The sequence below is a fragment of the Simochromis diagramma genome, unplaced genomic scaffold (genome assembly GCF_900408965.1).
Source record: "Simochromis diagramma unplaced genomic scaffold, fSimDia1.1 OVJJ01000274.1, whole genome shotgun sequence".
NCBI lineage: Eukaryota > Metazoa > Chordata > Actinopteri > Cichliformes > Cichlidae > Simochromis > Simochromis diagramma.
The window spans coordinates 230495-243108 of record NW_024387386.1 but is presented as its reverse complement, the minus strand read 5'-3'; the positions used below and the strand labels follow the sequence as shown (position 1 = coordinate 243108).

At 40.9% G+C, this 12614-nt stretch overlaps 1 protein-coding gene and 1 long non-coding RNA gene across 4 annotated transcripts; one reads left to right on the top strand and one right to left on the bottom strand.

The window, feature by feature from the left end:
- Positions 1–282: 282 nt before the first annotated feature.
- On the bottom strand, positions 283–4869 carry LOC120720193. Its single transcript, XR_005692828.1, has 2 exons — positions 4807–4869; positions 283–718 (listed from the first exon to the last, which is right to left on the bottom strand). It is a non-coding gene; the product is annotated as an uncharacterized LOC120720193 (long non-coding RNA).
- On the top strand, positions 3865–12188 carry tp53 (tumor protein p53). Of its 3 annotated transcripts, none has more exons than XM_040009800.1 (11): positions 3865–3998; positions 4854–4981; positions 5081–5165; positions 5283–5471; positions 8628–8802; positions 9137–9258; positions 9771–9880; positions 10075–10199; positions 10279–10370; positions 10452–10522; positions 11342–12188. In XM_040009800.1, exons 2-11 carry the CDS (start codon positions 4893–4895, stop codon positions 11436–11438), a joined length of 1155 nt encoding a protein of 384 aa, XP_039865734.1. In that variant the 5' UTR covers positions 3865–3998; positions 4854–4892; the 3' UTR covers positions 11439–12188. The 3 variants fall into 3 exon arrangements, with proteins under 3 accessions (XP_039865734.1, XP_039865732.1, XP_039865733.1); XM_040009798.1 differs by having other exon boundaries at positions 5057–5165; XM_040009799.1 differs by lacking the exon at positions 3865–3998 and adding an exon at positions 4027–4168 and having other exon boundaries at positions 5057–5165.
- The last annotated feature ends 426 nt before the right edge of the window (positions 12189–12614 follow it).

Below are 12614 nucleotides of genomic sequence, written 5' to 3'. Positions count from 1 at the left end.
AGCGATAGAGTTTATCGTTCACATACCACGCATGTATTTTTGGTTGAGTAGTCTCTTTTTACGTGTCACCGTCCTGGGGTAGAAAGAATGTGATCCAAATCAGCAAAAATAGATTTAAGTACACTTTAACAACCCCGATGTTGTATTACATAAAGGATTAAGGATAAGGATTTATTACATCCAACTAAGCAAAATTAAAAAATATTATTATAATATTATTATAATTAAAATATTAGCAAAAAAAAAGTGTGAGGTCTTATAAACGAAACAGTAACTCTCATCCATGTGTATACCTTTCTTTAATGAAAGAGCCCGCAGTCAGAACAGTTAATATGCTGCAGCATTGTGAATGAATCCTCCACAAGTCTTCTCCCTATCTGCGTTGCGCAGTTGCATTAGACCTCACTGTTGTATCTATATGTTCTCTGGAACTGATCCAGAGTGGACTCGGTGGCCCCCATCAGCGCATTCATTCAAAGGTCAAACGGCCACCTATCCCCAAAGTGGCACCAGCAATCACTGAGCGCTCGGAGAGATGGACGGCGACCAACATTCAGCGCGTTCTCTGACAGATCATGCAAGAGTCCCGCGGCGTGACACAAATCCTCCGGCACAGCTGTAGAGGTTGAGAGCAGCCCCAGGGGCCCGTCGGTGCAGCTGTTCGTCTCGCTGGCAAAGGTGCGTCCATGATGGGTGATGAGAGGCAACATCGTCGGGTCTGTTAGGAGAGATTATGAGGGAGATTATTTCATAGTGTTTCTGGTTTAAACCTCAATGAATGTAACGATCAGACGCACGCAGGAGCATACAGTAGCTTTATCAACACTACAACTGCCAGCTGTTTTGATCCAGTACTGTGCAGTTACTGATGAATTTGGAATCTCATACAGTGTGTTCGCATGTTTCTCATATACTTAAAACACACTTCTCCAATATGTAATTATTTAGTTCCCTAACATTTTAGGTTATAATTCAAGCATGCGTTAACCACTTTGCAGTATATAGAGCCAGTCAGTTAAAAAAACCCTAAGTATCCCAAATCAATTTCATATATTTAGTGCCAAATTACAACAACAGTCATCTCAGGTGCTTTATATTGTCAGCTAGAGACCATATGGAGAAATCCCCAACAGTCAAACGACATGCTTTGAGCAAACACTTGGCAACAGTGGGACGTAATAACTCCCCTTTAACAGAAAGAAACCTCTGGAAGAATCAGGCTCAGGGAGGGGAATCTACCTTCACAGTCAACCCTGTGAAGGTAAGACTATCTTTAAGCTTGTACCAACACTCGGATTGGTGGACTCAAGAGAAAGGCTCAAGCCGTGGAAGTGAGGCCAGAGGTGAGCTTCCACTGTGAACCAATAAACTTGCCTTTGTAAATGTACAGATTTACCCACAAATAAGTCACACCAAGCCACACAGGGTTACACACTTACAGACAAGATCACTGCAGATCAGATCCCAGGGAACAAAAAAAAAGGCAGTTTGAGATGGCAGTCTTTATGCAGTGGCTAACGAGCTGCAACACATCTCAGCTATGGCAATAAGGCAGAAAGGATGAGAAAAAGCCCTCAAACATTAGGAGAGCTGCCAGAGGGAGTGACTGTAACACCACTAACACTACCAAAGCAAACATCATAGCCCTCTTAGCATAAAACCATGCTGCTCATCGTCACCTCACTTCTTAACCTTCATCAGCTTTATCCCTCTGTAGTTACTACATCTCTGCTTGAAAAGACTGTGTTTTTCAAGCTGGTAAAAAAAGTCATTTGACCAGCCCAGCTTTTGCAGCTTTTGCAGCTATGACAGCTTCAGCTCTTCTGAAAAGGCTTTCCACAAGGTTTACGGCTGTTTTATGAGAATTTCTGACCATTCTGCCTGAGGTACATTTGTGAGGTCACACACTGGCCCACAGTCTCCGCTCCAATTCACCCCAAAGGTGTTCAATTAGGCTGAGGTCAGAACTCTATGATGGCCAGTCAAGTTACCTCAAAAGATCTCATTCATGTCTTTATGGACCTTTCTTTGATGCACTGGTGTGCAGTGATGTTGGAACAGGAAAGGGCAATCCCCAAACTGTTCCCAAAGACTCCTGAAAAACAACCCCACACCATAATCCCTCCTCCACTAACTTTACATTTGGCACAGTACAGTCATATAAGTTTTATTTTAAATTTAACCTTTAATTACACAGGTAGTCAGTGTGTTTTAAGCACAAATAATGTACTGGGATATGAGAAACATGCAAACACACTGTATGTAATGCCATGTTTGTGCAACAGGTAGTCCCATTGAAACTCAATGAGACAGTGATGATTTCACCAAAACATTTGTACGTCTTTTGAAAAGCACAGCGTTTAGTGATTGACTAAACTGTTTGCGTAACATGTACTCTGTTAAATAATAAGGCAGTAAACCAGTAATAGATTTATAGATAAAGTGATACCAATGAACCATCCTGTGTAAGGCCATTGAGGACAAGTCAACCAGAAAATATAGAGTACAGTGGTGTGTTAAAGGTTTACAGCCTGTTGTAAATCTTAATGCTCCATGATAGACAGAATCCAACAGATGAAGAGAGTGAGCAGAGGCATTCATGTAAATTACGTCACCGCAATAGGAGGAGGGGTAGAGAGGTGGCAGCAACTTATGGCGAAAAAGAGACATGATCCGTTTCTGAAAAAGAACCCTAACTTCAGCCTTAGTTTCTTTAATACATGGTTGATGTGTGGCTTAAAGGAAAAAATGTCATCAATCACAATACCTAGGTATTTGTATGAGGTGCCTCAGTACAGTTCTCCTGGCAACCACCAGACCCAGACTTGTCCATCAAATTACACGATGGAGAAGCTTGATTCGTCACTGTAGAGAACAGATCTCCACTGCTGTCGAGCCCAGTGGTGGCACACTTTACACCACTACATCCAACACTTTGCTCTTGGTAATGTAATGCTTGGATGCAGCTGCTTGGCTGTGGAAACCCATTCCATGAAGATCTTTTGAGCTGATCTGAAGGCCACATGAAGTTTGGAGCTCTGTAGTGACTGACTTTACAGGAAGTTGGCGACCCCACTTAATGCCTCGGTATCTGCTGACCCTGCTCTGTGTATTTACCACTTGTTAGTAAATACTTTGGGCAATACAGTGTATGTCATCTAGACCAACCACCTTTCCACTCTTCATCCTCTGCCCCCACTGCCTCCTTACCAATCCTCTGCACCTCCTCATTCAGTAGCTTTCTTTCTGTCCTGCTCTTTCTCTCCCTCTCGCTTTCTTAATTAATCAGTTCCTCAGAGTGTTCCTTCCATCTTCTAAACACGCTCTCCTTATTTGTTAGACTAGAAAGAAAGTATTTCTTATTTGTAAGTTGAACATACGGATAGCATTAAACTGTACTTTGACATCCACTCGTTTCTCTCTCCTTGTTATTATGATGTCATGATGTCACATTCAAATACTCATCAGAAAACCTTAAAATATGAGGAATCTGACTGAGAAGGGAATGATCCTTAAAACCAAGACAATTGAAAATGTATTGGCCCATAGCGTAGCCTCAGCCTTTACATTTGGATAACTTTGGAAAGTATTTAAACACTGCAATCGCAATTTTAGTGTACAATATGTGTTTGGTGGGATTTATTCAAATAAATATATATTAAAGATACATTTATTGAGATCTCTCTTGAAAACCAAATCACATCAATGAAAGCGTTGACACTTTTCCATTATAAGGTCAAGGTTTTGACCAAGTTTATCGCTTTTCCTACGAACGGTGCCGTGTTCACGATAGTTTTGAACACATCGTCATCGCTTCGTTTGCGTTTTGTCAGAAAAGCAGCTCTGCGATTGGACAAGCTAACTCTTAAGAAGAGCCCCTCCTCCTCTTTCTGTGGGAATCCCCTCAACAACGTGTTTGGTTCGCAGAAAAATATTTTGACTTGTCGGCGGTTTTGACTCTCTGCAGTCACCTGTGACTCACCAGTGGGACGCTTAAGGTACCCGTGTGGTCGTACATGCCTCATACACTAAAGCAAATCCCAGAGAGTGATATTTATACGACGGGGAAGTTTTTACGACAGTTTTGCTAGCTAACGTTTAACCGAACGTCACGCTAGCGTAACTAGCTAGTCATGCTAACGCAGTTCGGCAACCTCAACCTATAAATGTGAGTCGGGCTGTGGATGCACAGTGTTTATTTACTTCGGGGTACGTTTTGACTCGAAATAAGTGTGTACGCGGTGTTATTACTGTTGAGACGTCGACACGGTGGCCATACGTGAAACGACGAGCATAGCTTCATTCAATTAAAAGGTCGGCCTACTACTGGAAGGTAGCTAATCGCAGTTGCTGTTTGGGCCGCAAAGGCAGAAGTTGGCCTAGTCTTTAAATGATCTTTAAAAGCGCTATTAAGGAACAATTCTCTTATTATTCTTGCTTTTATAAAATCTATTTATTTTTAAGCTAACCGTAGTTGACTTGGCTAGTCAGCAGCTCTTCGAGTCAAAGGCCTGCTTGTTTTGAACTCATTTCCTGTGCCGCAGAAACTGTTTTTACGACGATCTTTGTTTACAAGACTTAATAATTTAAATTAAAACTGCTTTTCTCTGCTCTTTCTACGGCTTTGTTTTTCTTTTTTTCGACCACAACAAATAAATAAATGCATAATAACAATAATAAAGCGAAAGTGTTGTGTTTTTTTTTTTCTAAAAAAGTCGAACGAATGCTATATTTAGTTGGTTTTCAATAAAATTGTGGGAAAACTATTAAATTAAGACTTTGTAGGAGATGTGAGTTGTTGCATACCTCCATTAACTTAATCTCCCGTGCTCATTTCCTGTTGATATCCACAGCCTGCCTGCTTCACCACTGGGAAAGGAGGGGGAGAAACTATGGCAGAGCAGGGCTTCGAGGATTTACAGCTGAGCCAGAATCTACCCTTCAGCCAGGATTCATTTAAAGAGCTGTGGGACCAGCTACCGTGAGTAAAGTCTTCATTCCAGATTCCATTAATTTTATTATTATTTTTTTTTAAATGCAATTATTACTCCTACAGTGTGGCTGAATCTCTGTCTGTCAGTTTGGACACTATATCAGCTGTGAACAGCAGTACAACAGGTCAGGATGAAACCTGGAGGCCAGATGGCACCATGGATATGTTTCAGGTGTGATTACCCGACCTTATGCAGAATAGCATCTTTAAAGATTTGTCGAGATTCCTGTGACTTCAACATGCATGTTTATTCTTGGAAGCAAACTGACTTCCCTTTGTCTGTTTTCAGCTGATCAATGACCAGCAATTAGCTGAACACTTCGATGAAAATCTCTTTGAGCTGCCAAATGATGCTTTGCAAAAAGATGGTGTTACACCTCCAGCCTCAACTGTTCCAGTCACAACAGATTATCCTGGTGAATGTGGGTTTCAGCTCAGATTCCAAAAGTCTGGAACGGCAAAATCGGTGACCTCAACTGTAAGTTATGGTTCATCTGACCTCGGAAAATCTTATAACTGTACTTGTGTTTTTTTTTTTTTTTTTCTTAAACAGGATGATAAATGTTATTTGTCTTACATCTGTTTTAATTGGTATAAAACAAACGACCAGAAATTTCACCAGGAATTTTAATATGATGGGCATTTTAACTGAATCCAAGTAATTAAACCAAGACGCATTATATATGTAAAGTTTGAAGGTGCTCTCAATCGATTATTCTGCAACCAAACCTGACATGGAGCAGAAAGCTGCTTTTTGAGGCTTTCCTCACAGATAAAGAAGACTTTGAGAGCTGCTTTTAGTTTAGGCAGCAGTTGCTGAACTTTTTTTTTTTTTTTTTTTTTTGAATGCAGAAGGGCATATTTTATTTGTTTTATAACTGTTTTAATTTAATAAAACAAGTTAAACTCTCATATAGAGTTTAAAATGTGGAGGCTTGTTAATGAAAAGGTCTTAAATTGGTAAAGTCACTGCTTTTAAGTTATCCCTTGATTTTAAGACGAAGAAAAAAACATCTTACCTTTTTTATTAAAAATCCATTCTTTGGTATCGGTCATTGTGCCATTCATGTGGAATCTTTTTCATTGTGACGATTCGCTGAAATTTAACTTCCACAGTCAGTTGCTGCATTTGAAGAGCCAATAGTGTTGAAGTTTTCAGTGACTCACCATGTAGTGCAATGTGGTTGGCTAGCTCAGTTAAAGTTAGGGTGCTCTGCAGTGTAATCCCCCGCCACCCCCACCACTTGCTCTGGTCTGCAGGAGAAGGGCCTTCTGCTTGCAAAGCACTGCTCTGACATGACGGGACATGTTCCTGCACCCTCAGAACAGAAAGGGTTAAAATTTTAATCTGGTTCATTTTGCTTTGCTGCTTAGAAAAGTTAATGTATTTAATTTTGGATTATTTTGTTTTAGAGTCGAAAGACTAGTTCAGGGGTCAGCAACCTTTAACACCGAAAGAGCCATTTGGAGTCGGTTTCCACGCAAAAGAAAACACTGCGAGCCGCAAATACTTTTTGACATCTAAAATGAAGATAAAACTGTATATATTGTTTTTTTTACCTTTATGCTTTGTGTGAACAACTAAGGTGTGTTGCTTATGAAATCCATGAAGTGCTACGGAGAAAGGTCGTGTCCAAATTCATGGGCTGCATCCTCCTGAGGACCCGGCCTTCGCGGTCTACGTGGGCCGGGTTCTCAGAAGGTCGGGTAGGCCGGAAGTAAACAGTTGGGGAAATTGGACGGTCTAGCCTCCTGATTAGCGTCACCGCTGTCTCGGTGGAGTTTAATAAACTCAGCCGTCTGCTCCTTGCTATCTAAAATATAACAGGATGCTGGCATAAATTCTCGACCGTCTCACACTTCTGTTTAATCAGTTTTCTGTTTGACGTTTAGTCAGCTGTGTGAAAACCAAGGAGGAACCCACCCGGGGGATTAATAAAGTTTTATTTTATCTAATCTAATAACTTTAATCTCAGCCAAACCGATTTACTCACGAACAAACAAAACACATTTTTAGGTTGTCTAAGTGACTTATATATTACGTTTAACCCGAGTAGCGAAAGTCCGCAGCGATCTGAAAATGATGTGCCGGGAGTTGTGCCGTTCTTGGCGGCTTCAGTAACCCTCGAGCTCCCGGCTAGCTATCGAGCTGGTGGGTAGCAGACGTCTCCGAAAATGTCGAAGCACTTTTGCAAATATGCAATATCTTGATAAACCGAGCGGATATTTGATGTTTACACTACTACTTTCTCGCCTGAAAATATGTTAAAAGTTTATTTTGTGACCCAGAAAGAATAGTATGAGTAATTTTAAAACTTAGTAGCGGCCGCCATTGTTGGAAACTGGAGTTTGGCTGGGCTGCGCTATGAATTCTGGGATATGGTAGGCCACGAAGGACACACCCGATCCATCCTTCAAATTCGGGGAAAAGGAGGACGCATTTGTCGGAGGAGTCTACGAATCTGGACAGCCTTCGGCGCGTCGCTGTGACGTAATCGGTCTACAAATGCGGCCTCAGGAGGATGCAGACCATGAATTTGGACACGACCAAAGTTACATTTTATTTATGTAATTAACACGTTTTGAACTTTTAAAGAAATGTAACAAAAGGAAAGCTGAACTAAAATGATCCATGTAGCAAAGAAAAACTGTTGTGAGCCGCCACCCTTATATCGCCTTTGGGCTTTTGGAGCCTTGACCTGACTTTTAAAAAATAAATAATTGGGGGGGGGGGGAAAAGCACTATGCTGCTAAAAAATGAAAAATAGATATTTGCAAAATTCTGCCTAAATATGTATTTTACCTGGTTAATGTGTGTGGCGGGGCGTGGTCTGCAGTGCCGCTGCAGGGAGGCGGACGCACCTGAGCGGCACCCGCAATCACGCCTCGCCGCCTTTACATCTGTGCTATCTATGCTGTTGTGTTGGTGTGTGTCGGGCTGTGAGCTGAAAAGCTACAGCCGTCTGTATACGTCAGCAACTCTGTGTGAAAAGTGGTCGATAAAGAGATGCTGAAAAGCATGTTCATGCAAACATCGCCGGGTCTGCTGGGATACGTTTACAATGGGACTTCTGCTCCTGAACCTCTGCGCACAGCGTCTGCAAATCGGGGCTGTGCGAAGTCACTTTCATCTTTACGCAGGACTGTAAGCTGTCATCTGTGAGGCATGAGCGGTGTTTGTTTTAACATAGTTCACGGTGGAGAACAGCTGCTGACAATGTGGATCCGAAGATTCATAACTGGCCTACCTGGGGTTGAAAGTCTCGATAAATGAACGGCGTTTCGGCGGGTACACCGGCTTCTGCGAGTGAGACTCTTATTTTGAGCAATGAAAAAATAATAGAATATAATTTTATATTTTTTATTTCAATATCACAATAATCTTCCAATTTAGAACTACAAGTTAAAGAACTAACATAAATAAAATACACTTCAGCTAAATACTTCTAATTTATTTTCCCAAACCACGCGGAGCTGCACTATAAGGACTAAATAGCCGCAGATTGCCGACCCCTGGACTAGTTGAACAATTTGGCTCTGTTTGAGATTAAAGATTTAAACAATTTTTTTGGGGTCTTTGGTGAGCATTTGAATCAAAAATGTTATTAACAAAACTTTTTATTTTTTTCTGAAGTACTCAGAGGTTCTCAACAAACTGTACTGTCAGCTGGCAAAGACCAGTCCCATTGAGGTGCTGGTGAGCAAGGAGCCTCCTCAGGGTGCTGTACTCAGGGCTACCGCCGTGTACAAGAAGACGGAGCACGTGGCTGATGTTGTTCGCAGATGTCCCCATCACCAGAACGAGGACCGTAAGGGACACTTTACAGCATTTTTTGGGGGGGAGGAAAAAAAGCAAATTTGGTTGAAATAATATGACTGTGAGCAGAAGAGTTGGAGGTGGATTGAAGGGATGCATCGAATCTGAACATTAAGGATGATGCCAAGACAACAATGTGGCAAATTTCAAATTATTTAGGAGTCCAAAAAAACCCTTCATTTTTTTTACAAATGAGCCTTTGCAATTGTCATCACACAATATTAAAATAATTAACTAATGCAAAACTAACACAGACGACACAGTAAATGTAGTCTTGCCTAACTGTCGGTGCATCCCTGACTATTTCAATTTGTTTTAATCTGTAGTCTATTCAGCTGTGGAGCATCGCAGCCATCTGATCAGAGTGGAGGGCAATCAGAGGGCTCAGTATTTTGAAGATCTACACACAAAGAGACAGAGTGTGACTGTACCATATGAGCCTCCACAGGTATGACTGCCCAACTGTGTTCACTCTGAGGTGCACATCTCCGCTTTTTCTACACAACTTTGATTCGTACCCATTCATGTTTCCTCCATCGGTCTCATTAAATTTGTCAGTGGATGGATGAAGTGCTGCAAGAGCTCTAGACATTTTTCTTCTCCACATGAACACACCCCCACACAGTTCAGGGAAGGGGTACGATTTACACATAAGTTGAATGTGTTCGCGTTTATACAGGTGTGCATTTCTTCAGTGGAGTTTCATACAGATAACATATAATAATCAATCATCCAAAAAAGAGACTTCATTTTTATGATCTTGCTATAACTTGATATATAATAAGTTGTACTTTTATAATATAAAAAATGTAGTCTTTCTTTTTTTTTACTTTGGAAAGAACAGCGCCGAAAAGTTTTTTTTTTTTTCTCTTCTCCTCTTGGATTTGTATCATATTACCTTTTAACTGTAGTTGCGTGAGCCAGCAGTACATTTTAATATTTATGCTTTTCCTGTTTCAGTTGGGCTCAGAGATGACCACTATCCTGCTGAGCTTCATGTGCAACAGCTCCTGCATGGGCGGGATGAACCGCAGACCTATCCTCACCATCCTGACCCTGGAGACTCCAGAGTAAGTCAGTTTTCTCTCTCGTGTGGCCAGAAGCGCAGCACAAACCATTTCTATGGTGATGTTGTTTAACAGGTCATCTTGGTTTTTGGCCTATTTTATCTTTAGAACTGCTCAAGAAAAGTCTCATCTTACAGTTTGTTTGTGCAGCACAGAAAAGCCGTTTGACCCTTACTGCATTGCATGTGCTTCTCTAGGGGGCTGGTTTTGGGCCGGAGGTGCTTCGAGGTGCGCGTCTGCGCTTGTCCAGGCAGGGACCGTAAAACTGAGGAGGACAATAAACAGAAGAAGGAGAGCGGCACCAAAGAGACGAAAAAACGAAGTACGTTTATGCTGGTTTCAGTTTTTGTTTAGTTTTCTTCCTGACCTCACTGATTTATTTATTTATATCTCCTAACCAGAGAGCGCACCACCTCCTGACACCACATCCACAAAGAAGTCCAAATGTACCTCCAGTGCTGAGGAGGACGACAAAGAGGTTTTTCTCCTCCCTGTAAGTAAATATGCATACAAGTACACTGAAAGTCTCTCTCAGCCTTTCAATTTCATGACTTTCCTCTAATTTCTGCCGCAGGTTCGTGGGCGTGAGCGTTACGAGATGTTGAAGAAGATCAATGATGGTTTGGAGCTGCTTGACAAGGACAGGTAGGAGGCACCCTGGAAACTTTTATTGGATATGACAACAGCTACTGTAGACTGACAACAACAGGGAGTCGGTCTCAGCTGGTTCCAGTTGTCAGGTGTGCCTTTGGGCTTTACTGTAGTAGAATTTATCCTGTTTTCATCAAAACCTGGAGTCTCCTAATCCTGACACTAGAGGTCGCTGTGTGCGGTTGTTAACCATGCTGCACAGCCTGTAAACTGAAGCACATACCAGCATAGCTCCACATTACGTATTGTTTATGATGATCACACTATAGCGAAACATAGCTTTTGTAATAAATTAGCCGTGTCGTCTTGATGGTCCGGGTGTCTGTTTTTCATGTTGTATGAAAACAAAGTTGACCCTCTGGTTTCACATTGTTTGATGTGAGCACTTTTAAACTACTGTAAACGTGGCATTGCTACAACGTAGGGTGAATCCCAGTATTATATCAGGTAAGTATAGGGTGACAACCCGTGTCCACGGTTAATGTAGAGATCAGAAATGGCTGCATGAGGGCTCTAATTTAAAACAAACTCCTTACAGGCAGCAACTTCAGGGTTATACAGATGCAGCTCAGTGCTTTGAGATGAAAACAAAAATGAAGCATCCAGTGTTGAATACCCAAAGGTAGCATAGAGTAAATTAACATGGGCTATTTAATTGGCCATGCCATGGTTTTGTGTTTGTGCTACCTGTAACCTTTTGGGTATTCAAAGCGGAAGTTATGCTTTCGGTTTAGCAGCTTGGATGAGTGCACTGGGATGTACATTGGTCCTAAATATGTTGCATCATTTCATAACCCTGCTTTCTTTCTGCAGCAAAAGCAAGTCAAAGGTCTCAGTGAAGCATGAGGTTCCTGTGCCCTCCAGTGGAAAGAGGCTGCTGCAGAGAGGAGAGAGGAGTGACAGCGACTAAGATGCCCATCACCTCAATTTCGAAAACAAACGTCACATTTTTGTCTCAGCCTTCAGGTTTCTTTCAGGTTTCAAAACCAAAATGCCATCCTGCCTCAGTTAAACGGTTCCTGAAACTGTACTGCCTGATCAGTCACTGTAGACTGACATACTGTTGTGTTCAGTTATGTTCTTTTCTTTTCTTTTTTTTTTTTTAAAAAAAAAAAATGTTTTTGAAAAAAACAACCCTATGTTTGTAATTGGGTTAGAGCCGTTCAGCATGGTTTGAGTGAGATTAAGAATGAGCCTTGTCATAACGAGTCACTGCCGTTTATTTAAATAAAGTTCAAAGCTAGGCTTGGAAAACTTGAATGGAATTTGCCTCTGATGTTGCTGTATTACGGTGCTACAGTCCTGTCGCACCATGTCATTTAAAAAAAAAAAAAAATATATATTTTGCATGATTGTCTGGGAAATGCAACCACCTCTGCGCAACCTTGATTCATATGCAATATGTAATCGTGTTTGTGTAAAACAGAACTAACCCATGGTATTAACTGATCATTCTTTAGTGGGGCTTTTTTTTTTTTTTTAAATTTTATTTTTATTTTTTAAAATAAATACAGATGTATCAGTTTTCACCGTCACTCTTTTTGTTTCGCCTGTTGTTGGGAACATTTACTTTTAGTTATCCGTTAGATTTGGTAGATGAGGGGCTGGCTGGATCATCCCCTGAACTAACCGTCTTTTAGTATAGATTTTATTACAGGAGAAAAAAAAAAGACAAGTGTCTGATGTTATAAGTTAGTGTTACTTGAGTAGTCACACAGTAAATGGATGTAATGAGAACAATTTTTTTTTTTTTTTTTTTTTTTTTCTTCCCCTTTTGGACCTTTTTCATAAAAGGAAGTGAATGTGAGCTCTCACGTTTGCATGTAAACGTCATGTTGATGTCCCCGCTGACCAAACAGTTTTTACACTGCCAACAATGTGTTAAAAGGCATTCCTCTTATTGTTTTTGATTATTTGGGGAAAAATGGTTTTGTATAAGAGGGTTTCTCTATATTTTTCTGTTATTTTTCACTTTTGTATTGTACTAATTACTTGTAACTTTAAGCTTTAACGTAAAATAAATGCGATAAGGATCACTGTGGTTTTGTGTTCTGTTGGACAGCATAAACAAATATTTTTCTGTGCT

Bases quoted from the DNA above. Each gene is read 5' to 3' on its own strand.
- tp53 (XM_040009798.1), top strand. From the start codon at position 4,893: ATGGCAGAGCAGGGCTTCGAGGATTTACAGCTGAGCCAGAATCTACCC. The intron at 4,982-5,056 runs GTGAGTAAAGTC...TTACTCCTACAG, and splicing joins GAGCTGTGGGACCAGCTACC to TGTGGCTGAATCTCTGTCTG. The intron at 9,259-9,770 runs GTATGACTGCCC...TTCCTGTTTCAG, and splicing joins TACCATATGAGCCTCCACAG to TTGGGCTCAGAGATGACCAC.